At 36.4% G+C, this 25,329-nt stretch overlaps 1 protein-coding gene across 1 annotated transcript in view; it reads left to right on the top strand.

Moving 5' to 3' along the window:
- Positions 1-25,329, top strand: part of RELN (reelin) — a 407,759-nt gene that overhangs the window by 329,251 nt on the left and 53,179 nt on the right. Inside the window, exons 16-20 of the mRNA XM_082692427.1 lie at positions 85-194; positions 4,428-4,494; positions 8,644-8,877; positions 9,515-9,676; positions 14,397-14,633. Of these exons, the coding sequence (XP_082548553.1) occupies positions 85-194; positions 4,428-4,494; positions 8,644-8,877; positions 9,515-9,676; positions 14,397-14,633 (810 nt within the window). The remainder of the gene's footprint in view (positions 1-84; positions 195-4,427; positions 4,495-8,643; positions 8,878-9,514; positions 9,677-14,396; positions 14,634-25,329) is intronic.

Genomic DNA, 25,329 nt, shown 5'->3' with positions numbered 1-25,329 from the left:
AAACTAGAACATCAAAGGCACGTAGAAGAGGTTCAAAAGATGAGAATGTAGCTGTGAAGCTGTCTTGTGCTAAATTTCTTGCAGGTGGAACCGCATAACGATTCCCCTTCCTAACGCAGCGCTAACCAGGGACACCAGAATTCGCTGGAGACAAACGGGACCCATCCTTGGAAACATGTGGGCAATTGATAATGGTTAGTTTACGCCTGTCATAATCACATGCCATTGATGCAGAGTCTTCCTGTGCTTTTGTTCACTGGCACAGACTTAATCACATTTCTAAGTCATGGTCTTGCGATTCATTAAACGCCCTTTCTTCCCTTTCTCCTTTGCATTCCGTTAGAAGCCCAGGGATGCACAATCAGAAAAAAAAAAAAAGGCAGCAACGTCAGCAATATTAGATGCCAGAATGTTTCAACACACATAATGTAGAAATGCGTAAAGCCCTGAAACGCAAATTCACAGCTGATGATGGGATATCCTAACATTTTCTTTGAATGTTTTACACAAAATTAACATAAACACTTCCCATACTGCATGTATTGAAATAAGATCCATTCTTCTCTTAGTAACTACTGCAACATCTGGAAGGCTTGTCGTTTAGAGGCAGACACCACGCATAAGGGAATATCATCTCTATAATGAAACTTCCGAAACAAAAGTTAAACTTCCTTCTCAGAAAACAGTGTAAGAGGAAAATGCAGATATGCATAAAATATCCTATGTTATCTTCAGTTTTTAAGTGAGTTGTTGATGGTTTTTACGTGACTTTAAAGCCAGTATCACCTGGAAGGATTGTACAGGAGAGAAGATATTTTAAGGTACTGGGGTGCATGGCCATAAATATCTTATATTTGTTATTAATAACCCACTCTGGTTTTTTAATAATTCTAATTATAGGCAGATTCATAGATTTCCTATTCTCAGAGTGTATCAATTTGACTGAGCAGTTACACTATGCGGAAGTAGAAAGGGAGGAAGAGCAACAGAATGTCAATACTTCAGCGAATTTAGCATAGCCACTGACTTTGTTCGATTTTATAAAGTTGGATACATCATTGTTTCATGCTAACTTCCATGTTTTTATAATGTTTCTGCTATTTTTACAAAAGACTTTATTTATTTATTGGAGAGGGAGAGAGAGCATGAGCAGGGAAGGGGGAGATGGAGCAGAGTAGGAGAGAGGGGGACAAGCACACTCCAGGCTGAGTCTGGAGCCTGATGGGGGGCTCAATCCCACCACCCCAAGATCATGATCCCAGCTGAAACCAAGAATCGGACACCCAACTAACTGAGCAATCTACCCAGGCAACCCAGTATATATGCTATTCTTAAATAATAAAAAAAAAATGATACACTTTTAATGAAATACATTCTTGAAACTCAGGAATAATTTCAGGCAAGATAATTTACTGATAACCCAACGTAAACTCTTTAAGCAGTCTGTATTCAGAGAAGACCAATAAGAGCCCCAGACTTCAGAGACCACGTAAGTTAACATAGTTCATTTAACATAGTGCATTTGCAAAACCATCTAAAAATTAATTTGGGCTGCCTGAGTGGCTCAGTGGGTTAAGCCTTTGCCTTCAGCTCAGGTCATGGTCTCAGCGTCTTGGGATCGAGCCCCGCATCAGGCTCTCTGCTCGGCCTGGAGCTTGCTTCTCTCTCTCTCTGTCTCTGCCTGCCTCTCTACTACTTGAGATCTCTCTCTCTCTCTCTGTCAAATAAATAAATAAAATCTTTTAAAAAATAAATAAAAATTAATTTGGTAAAATGGACTTCCTCCATTGGTAGAGTATGTTGCATAGCATTTGAGTTACAACACCTGTTAATTAGCTATGGGGAATAAGTATGTGTGCCTCTGGGTAGTAGGATATAGGTGACTTTTCCCCCTGCTGACGTACTTTTCAGAAGTCCTGTGATGAACTTATGTTACTTTGATAATAATAAAAGAAATCAAAAAACCTATAATAAAGCAAATGAGGAAATTAAGAGTGCTATGAAGCACATACAAGCCTATGAAAAGAATTATCTAAATTTCCTGAGGAAAGCTATTACATGATTCCAAGTCAGAATGTATCCCACCATCGTGTTGTGAATCGAATGAGAAAAGGTAAGAATATAGGGCATAAGAATGGTTAGCAGTGAAGGTCAAATGCAAAACATGGGGCAGAATCTCCTCAATTCTGTTATCATCCTACATTACAAAAAGACCCGCTCTCTGGCTTCTTCACGAGACAAAGAAAGGACACACACTTAGTCCTTCCCAAGAGAAATGTGCGCCAGCTTGCCAAAGAACACTTCTGAAATCTCTCCCACTTCTCTATGGAATTCTAAATCATGTCAAGGAAAATAAACAGAGAGAAAAAAACAGGTCAATATCCTACGTCTGTTAGGAATGTTTTTCCTGCTAGTGTGTACAGGAAGTATTTTTGGAATCACCCTGAAGTTCTTAGCAAAATGGAAAATCCTGGGGCAAAGTATGTTTGTTATCACTTTTTAATTTTTTCGACTTGATTAATAGTGATAAAAACAAATTTGTCCTTTCCATACTCTTAGGAAAAAGGGCCTATAGACTTACTCATGCCGTGAATCCCAATGACCCCATCATCAGTGGTGAGGGATGACAAGATTCTTAACTGCAATATTTTCATTGACTTGGAAAATCTTGTTTTATTGTTGAAATTTCTTTTTTACAATGGAAGCTTTTTGAACTATGACATGGGTGCGTTCTAGGGCAGCCCTCCAGAGTGATCCCACAAAATGGAATGGACCATTTACAGGACTTAGAATAAATCCTACTGCAGCCATAAAATCAAGTGTGCTGGGAAAATAATCCATAAACTTTACCAGGCTAAAAAAGAAGGAAGCCCTTTCCTGATGTCTCAGTACTGGTGCTGTCCAATAGGGGCCAACGAGGCAGATGGAGCAGGAAGAATTCTTGATCCCAGTGTTATGGTGACCATAACCATGTGGTACCAGACAGCAAGCTAAGCATGAACATTTCTTTTGCCCTTTCCTCCAAGGAAAAGAGGAAAATATCCCATTTTAAAGAATAGGAACACTGAGGCTTAGACTGGATAAATCACTTATCCAGAGTTTTCCAGGTGAAGAAGGAATTTGAATCTAGGGTTATTTGACACCTGAAACCCATAACTTTAACCACCCCGCCTGCTATCTGATCTCCTCCTCAACAATCAGCTTCCTTCAGCAAGAGTTGTTCCTGCCTGCTTTGTGTCACACTTTAATTAATTGGCTCCAGAGAACAAGTGTTTGTAAGAGCATTATTCACAGGGAAAATTATTTTTAAATTAAATTATTGGACTATTTTGACATGATCACATGATCCCAAGACAGAAAAAATGATCATGGAATGCAAATTTGTTTGTGCCTGAAATTGAATATCTGAGTCTTAACAACCATTGCTCTCTAATTCCTCATTGGTTTAGTTCCATTTTTGTACTTTTCAGTGTGTTACTCATTGTACTGGTTGGTTATCAAGAGGCTTACTATCTTTAAATGTATTTGAGTCTATTTATCTCAGAACCTACCATTCAACCACTGGGAACCCTTTTCTTGGCATTCCAAAGGTTAGAATTGAGGTTTTTAATATCATTATCAGTCAGTCCCATCGTTTAGAAAAAAAACCTGCATTTCAGAGACAACTTGATGCACAACAACAGATTTTTAACTTCCCATTTCAGGAAGGTTGGATTTATTTTTAGAAAGATATGTATCAATCACCTGCAATGTGTTAGAGATTTTCCCCAGATAAGAATGGAAGTTGTGATTTTTAAATTTAATTATAACATCTCCATTTTGTGATATATCAAACTGATCCTTTGCAAATTCTTTATTTCTACCTAAAAAATATGAAACTTTATGGAGTGCCTGAGTGGCTCAGTGGGTTAAAGCCTCTGCCTTTGGCTCAGGTCATGATCCCAAGGACCTGAGCCCCACATCGTGCTCCCTGCTCGGCAGGGAGCCTGCTTCCTCCTCTCTCTCTGCCTGCCTCTCTGCCTACTTTTGATCTCTCTCTCTATGAAATAAATAAAATCTTTAAAAAAAAAAATGAAACTTTAAAGAAAGTTTAAGTCAGAAGCATAGTATTCTGCCTGAAATCATTTTAGCTGAAGAGACTCCATTAAGGAACCCAAATCGCATGTTCCTACCTATTTTTGTTATGGAACATTAAAATCTTGAAAGAATTAATTTAAAACATTTCCAGCAGATTTGTAGCTAAGCACGTACCTTGTCACACAGCACTCTATATGTCTCCCTGTTTTCCTGCGTACAACATGCATATAATGAGCTCAATTTTATGGGTATCACTGCACAAAATTGATTGACATGCTTGTGTTGTTCTTGGTTTTTCCAATTGGTTTTTGCCCTTATTTTTCACATGCTGTCTTTTGCTCTGCCTGCAGTTTATATTGGTCCATCGTGTCTCAAATTCTGTTCTGGCCGAGGACAGTGTACTCGACATGGTTGCAAGTAAGCATTTTTTAAAATAATAATTATACTTATTTTTATTTTAATATATACTTTAGCTATTGTGGCCACAAGTCATTTTAACTTGTTTTGATTTCCTTTTTAGGCTTTTGAGGTCTTTTCAAGACCAAACTAGGATGTTCCAAAGGGAATTTAAGCATAGTAGAATATTAAGTGTCTTTTGTAGGTGGAAGTTGATGAATAAATAACTTTTCTATGAAGCTAAATTGTGAAAAATTTAGCATGCCTCATGTAAATTTGTGAACAAATTTGAATTCTTCATAGTTTGATGACTGCCTTTTCTGTCTTTGGTTACTTTCTTCAATATATTGCTTTTCCATAAACTTGTTCTAGTGTTCTTGAAGCATATTTTAATTCCTACCATGCTTCGTAAATGAATTATGCAAATCAGCCTTGACCAAGGCTAAAGGATACTAGAATGAGCCAGCAGATTTGGTAAGAAAAGTCATCTTTAAATATAATTTTGCAGTCTTGCTTACTTTTAAAAATCATTTGTCTTCAAAATGATATATGAATTATTTTACATAATAATGATGTTGAATATGAAGTCTGAAATCATATATAAATAGTTAACATTTAGTTACCACTGAAGCATTCTGTTATGTTTATAATGAGAATGGATATCCATATGTACTATGTCATTCCCTCATTAATATCTAATTATAAAAGATCCTGGAAATTCCTGAAACCACAATCTTTGTTATATAGACAAGTTTTCAACCACTCTTCATCTAGTCTGTCTTCTTGTCCTCCAAACAGAGACAGTAATAATTAATTACTGGAGAACTCATAAAAGAGATTTCTACTTGATCATTTGGAAATTATATGAGGCAAGACACTTGTCAGCACTGACATTAGAGTGTCGTGTTCACTTTTTAACTATATTACAATGAATTTAATTAACAAAAAACCTCTGCACAATAGAAATGTTTGAGAAAGTATTAAGGAATTGAAAAGTTCCTATTCATATTTCAAAACTGAATATGCATCTCTCCGTCTTTCAATAAAACTGCCAGTTCCCTCCCCAAAACACTTACTCATTGGGTCTCTGCTGCCTTAGCTTGTGCTTTCTTCAAGTTGTTCTCTTCATCTGTCATCCCTAACCAGGCCATCCCCTCATTTAGTGCATTTCTCAAATAAAATTAACACAAGAACACCAGACATCTGTGTAATTCCCGAAGTTGTCCTGAAAAGTTTTGAAAACAAATTATCTAAAATGACAGATGCTTTTATTAATGAAAATAGAAAGTGCTATTTCTAAAAGACCCATCTGTAATTAGAATAGTTATACTTCATCCTTCGTTCTTTTGTGTACAGTCTCCCTGTTAGCATTTGGTGGGCTTGTTAACGCAAGCATCTATGTCGCTAATACTGGAGGCAAACGGAAGTCTGAATGGCAGTTCTATGCCTTTGGGCATTGTTCTTTTTGACACTGTACATTATCTTGAACAATCATTGCCTTTTCCTCCTACTGAGGTTTTGCAGAATATTTTCACCAGTTGGAACTTGAGTTTTCTTCCCTGTTTCTGACAATGTTTTATGTAATATTCATCGGTTTTGTTCATTAGTGGCTGTGCTAAATGTTTGGCTACTACATCCTTTTCCAGCAATGTGTGACTTGTCACGTATGAGCAAGACGCCATAGAAAAGACATTTATACTCAGTACTATTTCTTTAAAACGGATCCTTGAATTTGGAGCCTTGAAACTTTGTTTCTCTTCCCGCTTTGCTCCTCTCATCACTGCTGTTATTGGCTGCCAGGATTCTGCCTCTCCTGCTGCTTAACACTTTCTTGCCTGTGTATAATCCCCAGGCCTGGGTGTCTAAACTGACCATTCTTTATCCTGACAAGCCCACCCCTGTTAGAGGTACTAGTGAGAAGGGCAAAAAGCATTAGAAACTTTCCTGCCTGGGTGTCTTCCACATAGCTCAACCCTGGGGCCTTTTCTCCTGACACACAAGCCGACCATAATGCTACATTTAAGGTTGGGTAGATGAACGAACAGGGGATATTTCTGGACTCAGGAGAGCCTTGGGCCATTCCTGGAATCTCCTGACTGTGTTACCTTACTGTTCTGCTGCAGAACAAAGGCTGCAAGTGTATTTTAAGTGTATGAATGAAAACTTGATCAGCATTTTATCCCAATTATATAACTTTCAATCAAAAGTACACTTTCAAAACCATTACATGGGAACGGACTCCGACATGAATCATCTCTAAATGATCACGAATGTGTCCCAATCACTGGTTCTAAGAAGATACATTTAAAAGACACAGAAATGCATTCTCCCTGAAATACATGCCTTGTTGGGGGACCCTGATTCCAGTGTGTGGCCATGGAAAACCACATTCAGTTTTCAAATGTCAAAATGTGTCCTCCTTAGCTAAGTTTTTACCCTTTTTGGGAACTGCTTGGCTATTTACCTTCTAAGTCGGTGAGATAACGTGTGAAAGAAGTAAACTGTTTGAGGCTTAATTTACAAGCTCCATAAATATGGGTTTTCTTCCCCGCTCCCATCCCTAATGCCCAACAACCTCCAGACTTCATGCTGCAGTAGTTTCTGGCATTTTAGGGTCCAACTTCCATGATAATATGATAGTGACTATAGCCCTTCTCCCCATAATATCCAAGATACATACAATTTGGCATTTGTTCATCCACTCTGTGGACTCTCTGTGAGGTCACCATAGATCCAGTGTCAGCACTAGAACTAAAAAAAGTGGTTCAGAGAAAGGAGTGCCTGGGTGGCTCAGTGTGGTAAAGCTTCTGCCTTCAGCTCAGGTCATGACCCAGGATCCTGGGATCCAGCCCCACATCAGGCTCTCTGCTCAGCAGGGAACCTGCTTCCCCTTCTCTCTCTCTGCCTGCCTTCTGCCTACTTGTGATCTCTGTCTGTCAAATAAACAAATTAAATCTTTAAAATTAAAAAAAGAAAGGTTCAGAGTTATACCATAATATTACTTTTTAAAAAATTATTTATTTATTTATTTTCAGCATAACAGTATTCATTGTTTTTGCACCACACCCAGTGCTCCATGCAATCTGTGCCCTCTCTAATACCCACCACCTGGTTCCCCCAACCTCCCACCCCCTGCCCCTTCAAACCCCTCAGATTGTTTTTCAGAGTCCATAGTCTCTGATGGTTCACTTCCCCTTCCAATTTCCCCCAACTCCCTTCTCCTCTCTAACACCCCTTGTCCTCCATGTTATTTGTTAAGCTCCACAATTAAGTGAAACCATATGATAATTGACTCTTTCTGCTTGACTTATTTTACTCAGCATAATCTCTTCCAGTCCCATCCATGTTGCTACAAAAAATACTTTTTTGGTAGTAGTGCAGTAAAAAAAAAAAAAAAAAATCTAATACTAATTCCCGATGAGTAAATGCCTTAAAATATAAGAAGTTTGTGATGTTCAACTATGGACTTATCTGTGGTGAATTTTCTAATATAAATACAGTAGGAGGCAAGTTGTTGTATGGGGTTTGTTGTGTTTTGTTTTTGTTCTTCCTGAAGCACTACTAATTTGGGATTCCACTGTGAGCAGCACAGTTCTGCTAAGAGCACCTATCTGGGTCAAGGTGTTTACATTCCCTTTATAGTGTCAATCTAAGTTTGAAATAAAAATAGATTTATTTTCCAATCTTTCCCAAGTATTTCCAATAATTTCTATCACAAACATAATACATATTTTTATATTTGTTCTTAGAGGAAATTTATTCTAGATATCTCTGAAAGTATTTTATTGATGTTTCTTTTACAAATTTAATTAACATCATTGTGTATAAAGTTATATACATAATAATATAATTTTTACAAAGATTTTAAACTAGCAAGTGCACAAATGTAGATACAGATAAATCACTGGCCTTGGCTAAGGTTGAGTGCTGAATTATTGTTTTAATCAACAGCTTTTTATATCAGGGTTGTGCAAAGACTATATTTTTCTGGAATATTTGCCATCAGTCGCCCTTATCAAGTCTTCAGATTCATTGTTTTCCAAAGACTAATGAGCCTCACTTACCATTCAGTCAAATCCTGGCCCCTGGACCTCCTCCTCCCTGAATTAGATTCAAGGATCTCTGGAAGGACCAACAGCTTACAATTTTATTTTATGGTATCTCTTTCAGGTGTGACCCTGGATTTTCTGGCCCAGCTTGTGAGATGGCTTCCCAGACATTCCCAATGTTTATTTCTGAAAGCTTTGGCAGTTCCAGGCTCTCCTCTTACCATAACTTTTACTCTATCCGTGGTGCTGAAGTCAGCTTTGGTTGTGGTGTCTTGGCCAGTGGGAAGGCCCTGGTTTTCAACAAAGATGGGAGGCGTCAGCTGATTACATCGTTCCTTGACAGCTCACAATCCAGGTGAGTTAAGACAGGCTGGAACACATATTGAAACCGGATGCTAATGACTGAATTTATTTTCCATTTTTTTTTTCCTTTTTTGGCTGACATGTACATCTTCCAATTTTTAATGGAGAGGGAGTTCACAGTTAGTTTATACAGGGTTAATTTGCCCTAGTTTTTAATAAATTAAAAGGTCTACTGATGACTGATGAGGTTTTTAAACATAGGAACTGTTAACATCAAAACTGTGTTCTTAAGCCAAGGGTTAGTTAATTATTTATGTAGCTTTATTTATTGACAGCTTGCAGAGGATGATTAGATTGACTCTACATCTTCCCTTCCCCCAGTGCCTAATAAATAATGCAGTAAAGGAATGATTGGCATTTGAAGTGTACGTACACAAGTACATAGTGTGCAAGTATGTATAAACATACACTTGCATTTGTATGGGTATATCTGCCTATAAACATGCATTGACCTCATCTTCTATACATATTCATACATCTCACAGTGAAATTACTTACATTTTATAAAAGGGAGATGAGTGGGAGCATGCAGCTTTTGAGTAGTTTGTTTGGAATTCTTTAAAAGCCAAAATGAGCATTATGATTAAAAATGTTTCTGCACACACTAATTACAGACAATTCATGTCTAGGTTTCTCCAGTTCACACTGAGGCTGGGGAGCAAGTCCGTTCTGAGCACATGCAGAGCCCCCGACCAGCCTGGTGAAGGAGTTTTATTGCATTATTCGTATGATAATGGGATAACTTGGAAACTCTTGGAGCACTATTCCTATCTCAACTATCATGAGCCCAGGTACGTTGGAAAGCTTTTGGAAAAATGGTTAGAGTGATTATCTCCTCTCTGGGGAAATCATCATTCAACTGGTGTAATATTCAAGATATTTTCCCACTGAGGGATGATGAGGATGAAGATTGATGCGTATTGCAATAAAAAGCTAGCAAGTCACATTCTTCTATTTTATTTGTCCTACTGATTTCTGATAAGTTGAAGAAATTTATTCTAGTATCTTGAAATGTATATCTAAGGGAAATATTTTGATGTCCAGGAAAGAGAAAAACACTTAACACTATAATCCTTTTCAACCCTACTGCAGCCTATTGGGTGTGATTTTTATATAGTACTAAATTATAAATGCTGTTAACAAGTATTTGTTATCAATATATTATAATATGTTATAATAAATTTCATGAGACAGTAATTCATAAAACCTGATAGCCAGTATATATTTAAAATTTGCATGTAATATGATTATGTAATTATCATAGGTAAGTTTTTCTAGCCGGTATCAAGTTCCTGGCAAAAATGGAGTGTGAGGATTTACTTAAGGTCCTTTCTTCAGGCCACTTTTGTTTTTCTTTAGCTTATCCATTTCATAATCTATAGGTGCAATTGTGAGATTTAAGTCTTATTTGAAGCAGAGCCATCCTTTGAAGTGAGCAGAGTAGTAATCCCCATTAGTGGTACAATTTCAGAAATGTCCAAAAGTTCTGTTTTCTTCTAGAACACTATTTTATTTTATTTTATATATTTTTTTTCAGTGTTCCAAAATTCATTGTTTATGCACCACACCCAGTGCTCCATGCAATACATGCCCTCCATATTGGCCTGCTCACTGAAATTCTTTTTTTAAAGTTGCAGAAGAGAAGCATGAGAAAATAAAGTATCTTTAGAAGAGGTAACACTGGGGCATATTCCCAGTTAGTAAAGAACTGACACCATTTGCCTTTCCGGAAGTACATTTTGATCACGAGGGAAGGTAAAACTGAGTGAGGGCTTTGGACTCTGAGGTTTGCACTGACACCAATGCAAAAAGACAGGGGCACCGATGTTAGATTTTATATACCTAAAAATGTTGCCGACAGCAGTCCCTACATTTAGGTGTTTACAAGTAAATGACAACTTTTCTTTTCATAGAAAATAAAGTAACATGTAACAGAGATAATAGTTAACAAATGTTATGAATTACAATTATTTACTTTATAAAATTTTAAAATCACAGCAGATGTGCTGAATATTTTCCCTATAAAGGTAAATGAAAGGTGAAGCTTAATTTTCTCATTCCATAGACACATATGAATACCAAAGAAACATTTCATAGACTCTCCATAATAAATATTAAAATAAAATTAAATGAAAATTATAATAATGATGAAAGCATGAAGAAAATATTGTTGTCCTAAGTTAACTTGGCCTAAAACCCAATTTTTTCTAACCAGGATGGACAGCTCCAAAATTCAATAATCAATCTTTATCATGAAATTTAATTAATCTTTGTTGATATGAAAAATAATTACACATTTAATGTGCTATTGCAAAGGTGCATTTAATCTTGCCTGACATTTGACAGCAACATTTTTCTTCTACGCAGAATCAACATGGCTTTTCAGCACTAGGTATGTGCATAGCTTGAAAGATTAAGATCAAGTGGAGATTTTTTTAAAAAAGAGAACATGGTGGGAGGTATCAAGAACACTTTTATTTTCTACGCATGTACCTCTGTCCACGAGACTCTTCCTCCATCTCCCTCTTTCTTACAAATATTAATTAAAGGTGACATGGAAGAAGTAGAATTTGATATATTCTAAATTCTAAATTATTTTATATGATAAATAATACAAACCATGTAAGTTCTTCATAGGAGACTTAAATATATCTTGATGCCTTTAGCCATTTGCTGTATTTTCTTCAGTATAAATTGCTGCCTGTAATTGACGTCAATCCCATATTGTCCCTTTCAGCCTTGGCTGTTAGAAAATGAAGTATGATCCATAAATTAGAGATGATAGTTAGATAACCACTATTACTCCTCACTGATTTCAAACAATTTATTTGCCTCTGAGTCACTCAGTAAACAGAAGGACTCTATCTGCTTGCAGTTCATAAAATGTAAAGCCTGTACATTTATCTAAGCTGATCTTGTAATTCAGACTGACTAGAATGTCAAGAACTAACTGGTATTTCTAATGTAAAACTTGGTATCACTGCCAAAACTAAAATTATTCTAGATTTTTCTTAATTATAGGGCTTCTTCTTTTTTTTTTTTTTTTTAGATTTTATTTATTTGACAGATAGAGATCACAAGTAGGCAGAGAGGCAGGCAGAGAGAGACAGGAGGAAGAAGCAGTCTTCCTGCTGAGCAGAGAGCCTGATGCGAGGCTCAGTCCCAGGACCCTGAGATCATGACCCGAGCCGAAGGCAGAGGCGTTAACCCACTGAGCCACCCAGGCATAGGGCTTGTTTCTTATTCTAAAATTATTATAAAGCCTATTTTTATTTTAGTTTTGCTTTGATTATTGTCTGTGATGGCAAGACATGTCTGAGGTTAGTATCTGCCCCAAAAGCAAGATCGATAACAGAAAGGTGACCCAGGTTAGGAATATTCGGATCAGATGGTTCCACGGCCATCCTGACCAGCAGCTGCAGTTTGCACAGAGCCGTGGAAGCAGAGATTCCCACCCTACCTCAGATATGAAGTGAATGTCAAGATCACGGGCTCTATAGCCATCCCTCCTAGATCCAGCTCTGGGCACTGGCACGTAAAAACCGCTTAGCAATTGGGAGAACATTTGATCTTTCTGTGCCTCAGTATTCGGATTTCTCTTCGGATTTATGAACAATATGTACTTCATTTACGCAGCAAGAATTTGATGAGTTTTTGTTGTGTCCCAGATACTGTTCTAGGTACTAAGATATAATATGAAAAACCAGAAAATGTCTCTGACTTTTACCATAGGGCTATTATCCCAACTTCACAGACACAGAAGTTGAGTACCTTCCTTGCAGCTGCAAACTTATTAACTACTAGTTAATATGAACTACTAGCTAATAAAATTTATTAACTATTAGTTAATAAGTCAGTGAGAGTGGGGATTTTAATCTAAGAGTCTGATTACAGACCCCATAGTCTTAATGTCTCTGCCAAGGAACTTACTGGTCATTTCAATATCTGTTATCACACACACACATATGTATGTGCTAAAATAAAGGAAATGAAGGAAAATAACCTTTGAAGTTGCCTGAGAAATTCAACTTTTCAGTTGTTATTTAAAAATTATATTTATTTTCATCAGAGAGAATAGTAACTGCTTCTAAAATTATTAATATGAGGGAAGATTATCATTTTCTAGTAATGTGATGGTCAAATTAAATTATTAATGTATGTTTTCATTATTCAGCCAGTTTAAATATAGTTCAGTTATTTTATTTCTTTACATATTTGATATGTGTTAATATAAATAAACATACTTATTTGATTATTTAGTAAATACCTAGGAATTAAAGTGAAAATTATTAAAATATTCAACTTAACTAAACTTTACTCCTCTAATAAATTCACATTGGTAAAAAAAATGAACAGACTTAAAGTATTTAAAACCATAAGTATTTAAAGGTATTTAAAAACCATAAATGTTATGGCTATGTCTTTTTAATTTAAGCAGTGTTTTAAAATTTCTATTTCTGTATTTGAATATTGACTTTCGATTATTTAAAAAGTATATTTTCTCACATTGCAAAAAACTTCTACCAGTTTTTTACTGGTAGTTTGTGTACTTAATAGTGATGAAAATCATGTTATTCTAACCCACATTTCCATATAAAAATTATTTAAAGAGAAAATAGATATTATTTTTCAATAACTGAGTATTTAAAAATTATGTTTCCAAGATGTGATTTGACATTTTTTATGCAATAACTATGAGTAAATATAATACAAATGTGAAAATCAATCTAATTTCTAATTAAATCCCACCATAGACGTTGAAGTTTATAAATAATTTGTTTCTAAGTTATCCAACTAGTCACCTGTCTTAGGGAGCTTTCCTTTGCTCACTGAGAAAAAGACTTGGTCCCTTTAGCGTGTGTTTACTGCGAACACCTCTCCTGGTGCTTAATTGTACACTGATGGAGACAAATGTTCCATTTGCCATTTGCTTCATATCTCACCTTGTGTATGGATGTGAGCAGCATGGTCCTGTGATTTATGGAGCTCTCAAGCAGATGTCGTTGCAGTGGCAATTAATGTATGGTTCCTGCTGCTGTGTACAGTAATTGCTCCTGGAAATTAGATATTATTCTTAATTTTCTTCCCCATTTGTCACATCCAGGTTTGTTGTCATAGCCACCGTGACACAGCAAGTCCCCTCATACACTGGGCTAGACTCACAGGAGTTAGGAAGTGCCACAGTTCCAACCAGCCTCAGACTGTAATATATGGACCAAGATGCCCGTGATCCTTTTTCGGACGAAGACAAATCCTGCTACTTTGACAACTAGGTTTTATTGAGTTAGCTTTTCTGAAAGCAGATGAGTGAAAGCACTCACATTTTTGGATGTGTTTAGAGGACTTTGTTTGAGTCAGACAAGAAATTGGGAATCTCAGAAGAATGTGGATAATAAAGGGAGAACTATTTTTTTTAAATGCTGTGCCACAAGGTAAAAAATACTCTGCTATGAATGTTCGTGTTTTAAGATATCAACGTAATCAGAACTTTTACTTTTTTTTTTTCTTCAGAATAATCTCTGTAGAGTTACCAGATGATGCAAGACAGTTTGGAATTCAGTTCAGATGGTGGCAACCATATCATTCTTCCCAGGGAGAAGACGTGTGGGCCATTGATGAGATTATCATGACATCTGTCCTTTTCAACAGCATTAGCCTTGATTTTACCAATCTTGTGGAGGTTACTCAATCTCTGGGATTCTACCTTGGAAATGTTCAGCCATACTGTGGCCATGACTGGACACTTTGGTAAGAATTTCATCTCTATTATTGTTATAATTTGCATTGAGGATTGGAACATAAGAACGATCTTCTAATCCACCCAGCACTTAGTCATTTGCTGACAAATACTTACTGAGTACGAACCATTTCAAAAGTCATTATGTCTGCAAGTAAGGTATCTTGGGAGGGAGGACTGAAAGCAAAATACTGATAGATTTAAATAAGTATAAATTTCACCATAGTTATTAATCTCAAATTTTTATTTCCCACTCTTATATATAAAAACCCTCTTCCAAAAGTGTTAGTAACTAAAGTGACTAACACATTGTCCCTTCCTGGAGGCCCACCATGACCATGGTGAAATGTGAGATCACTCTTATGACTATTTTAATAAAATTTGTCATAACTAGTTCTATTTTCATGCTATCTTGCATAAAGCCCAGGAATTTTTTCATCCCTTATTTATTGATGAGGATCTCCTTTCAAACCCATCATATCGGGCAATACTGGACCACTCACCCATACAGTTAATGTTGTTGGGGTTTCAAGGGTATGGACTATCCTAGTCAACATATTTTCCATCTTAGATTTATCATCAAATGCAAACTTAATTATACATTAAACAGTAAATAAATATAATAAATAGTAAATAAATAATTGAAGACCATGATTAGGACTTTAAGAACATCCGCAGAATGATGTTCAGTGATTAACTGGCATCAGGAGGTGGATACGTTGGGTAGGAAGGAGGAGGAGGCTATGTCCAGGGGATTCAGTTGGTGGATGTGATAAATTCCACTGATGAGAACGTAGCAGTAAAAAGAAATTCCAGCCACATGAAGATCTGAAAGAAGACCATTCTAACCGCAGGAAAATTTGCAGTATATAACTCCAGAAGGGAGACTTACCATGGCATATTCTAGGACCAGGAAGCCCAGGAAGGGAGGGAGTGGATATCAGGAACAGAAGCCAAGAGTTGTGTAGAGGCCAGACCACATAGGACTTCTAGGCCCGGTGACTCTAGATTAAAACTCAGGTCTGCATCATTCCAAAATGCACAGCCTTCAGCAGTGTACATACTGTCCCTCTCTGAGTTCCTCTAGGGCTTTAAACATGATTGAGGAATAATTTTCTCAGAGAGTTTTACTTTCTATGGAGTCATGGTCAGACCAATTTAATTTCTGCCGACAAATCTCACCGAAAGCTATTCACTGCAGTGGTCTCCAGAGAACATACCATAAATGACCCATCAGTGGCCTTATCATAATTAGAGGCAAATTTTACACACCATTGCACAGAAAATTACCTTTGATGGGAATGATGCATGGACATCACATCGCACACACAGCAGGCTAACAGTCTAGCATCAAAATGACAGCTAATGGAATGGAAGTATGGCCGGTCACTTTTGCTGCAAGCACTGTTGAACTAGATAGAATGAAATTTCTATATGGGAGAGTGTAAAAGGCTATATTGTGTGATTTTTATTTGATAGCCTCAGATGCTTGTTTTTATGGACATTCGTTCTTGGTCCTCGAGCCTTCAAAGACAAAGGGGTGAGCTGAAGTAAGAAGATGCAAAGATGTAAACCAAAATGAGATTTGTTAGATTTATATGCTTCTGAAAATTTAAATTGACCTGAATTAACAGTAACACAAATCAGTCATATATCATAAGCCATATCCCCCAAGATTTGTATAGCAGGTTTTTCCCCCAACACTTTTAATGCAACAAAGAGTCATATCATGAATGCAAGTCCTGTATCATGTTTATTTTCATAAATAGTTAACATCTGCTCAAATAAACTCCAAAGTTGCTGAGCATTTTAATTTAACACTCGGGTTGAATGCATGATAACAGCAGTTTAATTTGTGTGCTTTGATCAAAACCCTAAGAACAATATCCTTTCACATGAGTCTGATGAATATTCTTAACCCACCACTGCTTTAATTGGTGGAGATACATTTACTTTGTGAAAATACAATCACAGTAATTATAGAAAACCATAAGAAAATATAAATAATTGTACAATCCCCATGGGCACCTTAAGCAGCCCCGTGGGAGTTTTATTAACAACCACGTGTGAGCAATCAGATTTGACTTTCTGATCTCCTCGGAAACGAAAAGGAGTTGTCTTGGTTATGAAACAACAGAGTATACTCTGGCGGTGATAATGAGACTAGAGAAATACATTAACCACTTTAATAAGGACATGAAAAATTCTCGCTGCTCATTAAAATGAAACAACATGGAAGATCTCAAACTGTTCCCATTTTCTTAGCCAGTGAGTCAGAATAAAACCCCTTTTAATGACACTTTTCTCTCTGCTGCTGTTGAGGAATATATTGTTCAAGTTCAATGAGAACTCACTTCGGATATGTTTTTCAGAAATACTTGTTACAGTACTGAAATTCAAGTGGTGGTATTACAAACTATTTATCCTAACTACCTAGTCCAAGATGAGTTGTTATTTTTTTTTTTTTTACGTAAAACCTTTGAAGCATATTATCTTATTCAACATTCTTTGAACATGTTCAAGTATGTCCCCTCTGCCCTTCAATGACCTCATTCCTCTCAGGGGAAATTTTGAAATGTATACATGTTCTCTACAAATGGTTGGTGTTAAATTAATTATTGTTGGCCTTTCCCAGCTGTGAGTTCATTTGGTTCTCGTTTTCTAACTCATGACTTTCCATGTGCATGGATTGTGGCTGCTGAGTGTTCTCCAGGGAGAACTTGGACAATTGCTTTTTCATTAGAAGAATTAGAGTCAATATGCTATAAATCACTTTACAGTGTGTCATCATAGAGCACTTTTTTCCACAGAGAGATGAATTGCTGTTAATTATTTGTAGTACTTTCTTTCTTCCATGCACAGTATCTGAATCACAACCTTTATCTGCTTTATGTTCTAAAAATAGCCTTTAAAACTTCCTTTATATATTTTAAGATATAATTTTAGTTGAGGTTTATTAAAGATTATCTGCCTAATACTATTAGTGATAACTCTAAGGGACATTGACATTCGTCTGTCTTATCTAATAGACTAGTGAGGTATACAGGTGGTAAGGACTGTGCTGTCTATATATATAAGATTTTGATTTCAAAATGTATATAACTGTGAGAGATGGTTGTTATAGCATGTTAGAATTGGCATTTGGTTTTAGTAGCAGACAAAAGGAGTTTTCCAGACAAGCAAAAGCTGAAGGAGTTCAGGGCACCTACCTGGCTCAGTCAGTAGAGCAAGTAACTCTTGATCCCAGGGTCATGAGTTCAAATGCCATGTTAGGTATGGAGCCTACTTTTAAAAAAGAAAAGAAAAGGCTGAAGGAACTCAGCACTGCTAGGCAGGCCTTACAAGAAGTGTTATAGGGAACTTTGAAAGCTGAAACAGTAGGGCACTAACTAGTAACAGAAAAACATTTGAAAGTCTAAACCTCCCTGGCAAATGTAGGTATATGGTTAAATTCAGAATACTTCAATGTTGTAATGATGGAAGCTAAATTATTTATAAATTTAGTGTGAAGATTAAAAGACAAAAGTAGTAAAAATAACTCTAATTACAATAATTTGTTAATGGATACACAAGATAAAAAAATATAAATTATAACATCAAAAACATAAAATGTGGGTAAAAATGTGGAGCTTTATAGTACCCATCCAAACTTGAGTTATCAGCTTCAAATAGACTGTTACAAATATAAGGTATTTTATATAAGCCTGCAGTGCCAACAAAGCAAAAACCTATAGTACATATACAAAAGATAAAGAGAAAGGAATCTAAGCATACCGCTACAGAAAATTATCAACTCACAAAGCAAAAGAGCAAGCGAAACAACAAATGAATTAAAAACAGCCAAAAACCAATTAACAAACAGCAATAGTTAGTTCATACCTATCAATAGTCACCTTAAATGTAAATGGACAAATGCTCCAATCAAATGGCATCGAGTGGCTGAATGAATAAAAAGAAGTAAGACCCAAATACATGCTGCCTATGAGAGACTCAGCTTTGCTTTAAGACCACATAGAGGCTGAAAGTGAAAGGATGGAAAAAATATTCCAGACAGTTGGAAGCCAGAAGAAAGCAGCGTTAATTAAGCTTATATCAGACAAAATACACTTTAGGGAAAAAGCATAATAAGAGTCAAGAAGGTCACTATATAATGGTAAAGGAGTCAATCCAACAAATGGATACAACACTATGCCCAACATAGGAGGACCCAAATATATAAAGCAAAAAGTAACAGATGTGAAGGAAGAAATAGACAACAATGCAATAATAATAGACTTCAGTAATCCACTTTCGATAATGGATAGAGCATCCAGACAGAATATCAGTAAGAAAACATTGAACTTAAAGGTCACATTAGACTAGAAGGACTTAACAGATATTTACAGGACATTCTATCCCATGCAAAGAATACATATTCTTATCAAGCACACATGAAATGTTCTTCAGAATAGATAATATGCTAAGACACAAAACAGGTCTTTAAATTTTTAAGATGACGGGGCGCCCAGGTGGCTCAGTTGGTTAAGCGGCTGCCTTTGGCTTGGGTCATGATTCCAGGGTCCTGGGATCGAGCCCCGCATCAGGCTCTCAGCAGAGAGCCTGCTTCTCTCTCTCCCCATCTCCCTGCCACTCTGCTTACTTGTGCTCTCTCTCTAGCTGTCAAATAAACAAATAAAATATTTTAAAAAAAATTTTTTTTAAATGACTGAAATCTTATCAAGCACCTTTTTAAAAACTATCAGAATGCTATGACATTAGAAATCAACTACAAGGAGAAAATTTTAAATTTCATAAATGTGGAGATTAGACAATCAATGCATCGAGAAAGTCAAAGGAAAAATCAAAAAATAATTTGAGACAAATGAAAATGGAAGTAGAGCATACCAAAATGTATGGGATGCAGTAAAAAGAAGTTTCATAACAACAAATGCCTACATTAAGAAACAAGAGGAGCGCCTGGGTGGCTCAGTGGGTTAAGCCTCTGCCTTCGGCTCAGGTCATGATACCAGGGTCCTGGGATCGAGCCCCGCATCAGGCTCTCTGCTCAGCAGGGAGCCTGCTTCCCCCTACCCTTACCTGCCTCTCTGCCTACCTGTGATCTCTGTCAAATAAATAAATAAAATACTTAAAAAAAAAAAAAAACAGGGGCGCCTGGGTGGCTCAGTGGGTTGGGCCGCTGCCTTCGGCTCGGGTCATGATCTCAGAGTTCTGGGATCGAGTCCCGCATCGGGCTCTCTGCTCAGCAGGGGGCCTGCTTCCCTTCCTCTCCATCTGCCTGCCTCTGTCTACTTGTGTTCTCTGTCAAATAAATGAATAAAATCTTTAAAAAAAAAAAAAAAACAGTTGTGTTAGTTAAAAAAAAAAAAAGAAAGATCTCAAATAAACAACCTAACTTATTTAGGTTGTAGATAAAAAAGAAAAACTAAGCCCAAAGTTAGCAGAATGAAGGAAATAACAATCAGAGCAGAAATAAATGAAATAGATATTAAAAAGTAGAAAGGTCTATTAATGAAAGAGTGAGGGTTTTTTTTTTTAAGATTTTATTTATTTGCAAGCATGACCGAGGGGAGAGGGAAGAGGGATAAGCAGACTCCCTGCTGAGCAGGGAGCCCAATGCAGAGTCCTGGGGTCATGACCTGAGCCAAAGGCAGACCTTTAACTGACTGAGATTAACTGACTGAGCCACCGAGGTACCTCATAAGAGTGGATTTTTGGAATAAAAAAGATAGGCAAATCTTTAGCTAGATTCACAAATATAAATAAATAATAATAAATAAATAAGACTCAAAATCAGAAATGAAAGAGAAGTTAGACCTGATACCACAGAAATACAATGGATTGTAAGAGAACTGTGAACAATTATATACCAATAAATTAGACAACCCAGAAGAAATGGGTAAATTCCTAGAAACATACAGCCTACCAAAACTAAATCCTCAACATAATATTAGCAAACTGAATTCAACAATACATTAAAAGGATCAAACATCATGATTATGTGAGATTTATTCCAAGGATGTAAGATTGATTCCACATGTGCAAATCAATCAGTGTGATATACCACAAACAAAATTAAGGATGAAATCATGACCTTCTCAATAGATACAAAAAAAGCATTTGGCAAAATTCAGCAGGCTTTATGATAAAAACTCTCAACAAATTTGGTATATGTGGAGTATACCACAATATAATAAAGGTCACATATGTAAAGCCCACAGCTGATATCATACTTAATGGTGAGAGCTGAAACTTTTCCTCTAATATCAGTAACCAGACAAGGATGCCCACCCCACCTTCATGAACCATAGTACTAGAAGTCCTAGTGGGAGCAATTAAGCATTAAAAAGAAATAAAAGTCTCTAAATCAGAAAGGAAGAAGTGAAATTGTCTCTATTTACAGGTGACATGGTATATATAAAAAACTTTAAAGCCTTCACCAATAAACTGTAAGAACTGGTAATCAAATTCAGTAACAATGCAGGATATAAAATCAATATAGAAAAAAATCAAATATTTATACATTAAAAATGAACTATCAGAAAAAGAAGTTAAGAAAACAGTCCCATTGACAATTACATCAAAAGAACAAAATACCTAGGAACAAATTTAACTAAGGAAGTAAAAGACCCTATACATTTAAATCAATAAGACAGTGATGAAAAAAATTGTAGAAGACACAAAAGGGGGACCTGGCTGACTCAGTCGATTAAGCATTAACCTTCAGCTCAGGTCATGATATCAAGGGCCCTTGGATCAAGCCCCACATGGGGCTCCCTGCTCAGTGGGGAGCCTGTTTCTCCCTCTCCTCTCTGCTTGTGCTCTCTCTCTCAACTATCTGTCTCTGTCTCTCAAATAAATAAATAAAATCTTTTAAAAGACACAAATACAAAGATATTCTATGTTCATGGATTGAAATAATTAATATTTAAATGCTCATTTAGTTGCTACTCAAAGCAATCTACAGACTTAATGCAATCCCAGTTGAAATTCCAAAAGCATTTTGAATTTCACAGAACAAACAATCCTAAAATTTTTATGGAACCACAAAAGACCCAAAAAGCAATCTGAGCAGGAGAAGCAATCTGAGCAATCTCAGTCATGAGAAGGAAGAACAAAACCATAAGCATTACACTTCCTGGTTTCAAACTACCTCACAAAGGTATAGTAATCAAAACAGTATGGTATTAGCATGAAAACAGAGACATAGATCTACAAAGAACAGAATTGAGAATTTAGAAATAAATGTCAAGAATGTCAATTCATTTTTGACAAAAGAGCCAATATTGTACAATGAGGAAAGGACAGTTTCTTCAGTAAATGGTATTTGGAAACTGGACAGCCACGTGCAAAAGAATGAAACTGGGCCACTATCTTATGCCATTCAGAAAGGTTTACTCAAAATATGAATCAAAACTCAAACATAAAACCTGAAACCATAAAGCTCCTAGAAGAAAACATAGATGGTAAGCATCTTGACCTACAGTGATTTTGGGGGGGGTATAATACCAATCAAAGGCAACAAAAGCAAAAATCAACAGGTCAGACCACATTAAACTAAAAAGTTTCTTGATAGCAAAGAAAACCATTAAGAAAATGGAAAGAATCTATGAAATGCAGGTAAATAATTGCAAATCACATATCCAATAGGGAGTTAATATCCAAAATGAATAAAATACACGTAGCACTCAATGGCAAAAACAAACAAATAATCTGATCAAAAATAGGCAGAAGATGTAAGTAGATCTTTTCCAAGTAACACATGGAAATGGTCAATGGATATGAAAAGGTGCACAGAATTACTAATCATCAGAGAAATGCTAATGAAAACTACGATGAGATATTACTTCACACCTGTTTGAATAGCTGTTATCAAAAAGACAAAAAATAACAAGTATTGGTGAGGATGTGGAGAAAAGGGAACCCTCATGCACTGTTGGTGGAAATGTAAATTGGCACAGCCACATTGAAAAACAATATGGATATTCTTCAAAAAATTAAAAATAGAACTACCATATGATTCAGTAATTCCACTCCTGAGAATATATATGAAGGAAATGAAGTCATTATCTTGAAAAGATGTATATTCATATATGTTCTCATGTTCATAGCAGCATTATTTACAGTAGCCAAGACATGGAAACAACTTAAGTGTCCATCCATGGATGAGTGGATAAAGAAAATGTGATATATATGTACAATAGTATGTTTTCAACCATAAAAAGGAAGAAAATCCTACCATTCACAATAACGTGGGCTGACGCTGAAAAAAAACAAACTCATAGATATAGAGAACAGATTGATAGTTGCTAGAGGTAGGGGGTAGGGAGTGGATGTAATGGGTGAAGGTGGTCAAAAGGCACAAACTTTCAGTTATAAGATAAATAAGTTATGGGAGTATAATGTACTGCATGAAGACCGTGGTTAGACTGCACAGGCATACCTCAGACATTGCAAATTCAGCTCCAGACCACCCCAATACAGCAAATATGGGAAAAATGCGAGTCACACGAATTTTTTGGTTTCCAAGTGCCTGTAAAAGTTAGATTTACACTATGCTGTAGTATATTAAGTGCACAATAGCATTGTGTCTAGAAAACAATGTACTTACCTTAATTAAAAAGTATTTTATTGCTAAAAAAATTTTATTGCTAAAATATGCTAAGCAGCATCTGAGCTTTCATTCAATCATTATTACTGATCACAGATTACTACAACAAATATATTAATAATAATTAAGTTTTAAATATTTCAAGAGTTACCAAAATGTAACACAGAGACACCAAATGAGCAAATGCCAATAGAACTTTCCTTGACACAGGGTTACCACAAACCTTCAGTCTGTAAAACAAACAAACAAACAACCACATGTCTGTGAAGTACAGTAAAGCAAAACACAATAAAACAAGGTATGATTATGTTGTGTGTTTGAAAGTTGCTAAGAGAGTAGATCTTAAAAGTTGTCATCACAAGATGGGATTGGGAGGGAGACAAACCATAAGTGACTCTTAATCTCACAAAACAAACTGAGGGTTGCTGGGGGGAGGGGGTTTGGGAGAAGGGGGTGGGATTATGGACATTGGGGAGGGTATGTGCTTTGGTGAGTGCTGTGAAGTGTGTAAACCTGGTAATTCACAGACCTGTACCCCTGGGGATAAAAATATATGTTTATAAAAAATAAAAAATTTAAAAAAAAAAGTTGTCATCACAAGAAAAAAATATTTGTAGCTAGGTGAAGTGACTGGATGTTGACTCAACTTACTGTAATCATTTCACTATGTATACATATATCAAGTCATTATGTTTTGCACCTAAAACTAATACCATAGTATATGTCAGTTATATCTCAATAAAACTGGAAAATATTAAAATTTTTAAAAATGGAAAAATAAGAAAAGCTATAGCTTTTATCTTTAGTGGTGCTAATTTAGAAATAGAAAAGCAAATTTAATTAAAAGACTTAGAGATCAATGAGACGTAGAAATGTTGAAAGGCTTCCTAGGTACTTTGACGGGTGTTAAAATAGAATTTAGTCATTCCTTGTTATGTGTAATTTTGTTGTTTATACAGTAGCACTTGTCATGTTAAGGTTGGTTTTTAGAAGGAAATTTCCTAAGGTTTGTCATGAAAGTGCAGAGAAATAGGAGAGCAACATGCAAAATTGAAATGAGCTGTAAATGACAACAGGCTCGAGAAAATGGGGTAACATTATGTGGTATTTAGTATTGTAATGGGAGGATCTGGGAAGCCTCGTTTTTCACACCAGCCACAGGGGATGTAGGAAAATAGAGGTGTAAAAGGGGAAGAACAGCCAAAGTGTGGGTGCCCCATGTACTGAAATCCTCACATTGAAAAAGCTAATTTTTTTATGTGTCTTATTAGCGTTCAGTTTAAAAAGATTTCCACCTGCAGTATGCCAAGACATAGGAGTTCTTAAAGAAGTTACCTTCTAGGGATTGGTCTTGGTTTAGAACTTGTGGGGCCTTGGTATTTTTGTTGTGGTGGTGGTTGTTAAGCAGTGTAAGAATTCACAATCTTGGGGCACCTGGGTGGCTCAGCAGGTTAAGCATCCCACCTTCAGCTCAGGTCATGATCCCAGGATCCTGGGATCGAGACCCTCTCCGGCTCTCTGCCCAGTGGGGAGTTTACTTCTCCCTCTGCCCCTTCCCCCACTCTTGCATGTGCACACACACACTCACTCTCTTTTTCTCTCTGTGTCCAATAAATAAGTAAAATCTTTAAAAAGAAAAGAATTCATGGTCTTGGTCGAGGGCTGGTAATAATGTGTCACTTCCTTGTCCCTCACAAAAAATGGTTCTTGGTGAGGTTCAGAGCAGTCAAGGTTCTGAAGTTGCAAATCCTCAGTTTTAGCAATGCCACCAGCTGCTTCTATCAGAAGGCATAGTCAAGTCCTTTCATTAGGATTCTTCTTCCAGTGAACATCTACCCATCTCTCATGTAGAAATTTTGTCAGTTTAAATAGTTTATTAGTAAGCCTACAGTATTCTTGGAGTTATTTTTTGCAGGGACTCTTAAAAAAGAGCAGTAAATCAATTTAAATTGTGCTGCTCAAGGAAGCCAGTTGGGGTGAGGTGGCTCCCAAGGGCCACTTCAACTGCCATTTCCTGATGAGTGATCGTTCTAGGAAGCTTAGTGGATAGATGAGGTAAATATATTGAGTGACAAACTGAAAAGTCACTTACTGTTGTT

This window comes from Mustela nivalis, assembly GCF_964662115.1.
Source record: "Mustela nivalis genome assembly, chromosome: 12".
Lineage (NCBI taxonomy): Eukaryota > Metazoa > Chordata > Mammalia > Carnivora > Mustelidae > Mustela > Mustela nivalis.
This window is presented reverse-complemented; position numbering and strand designations above follow the sequence as displayed.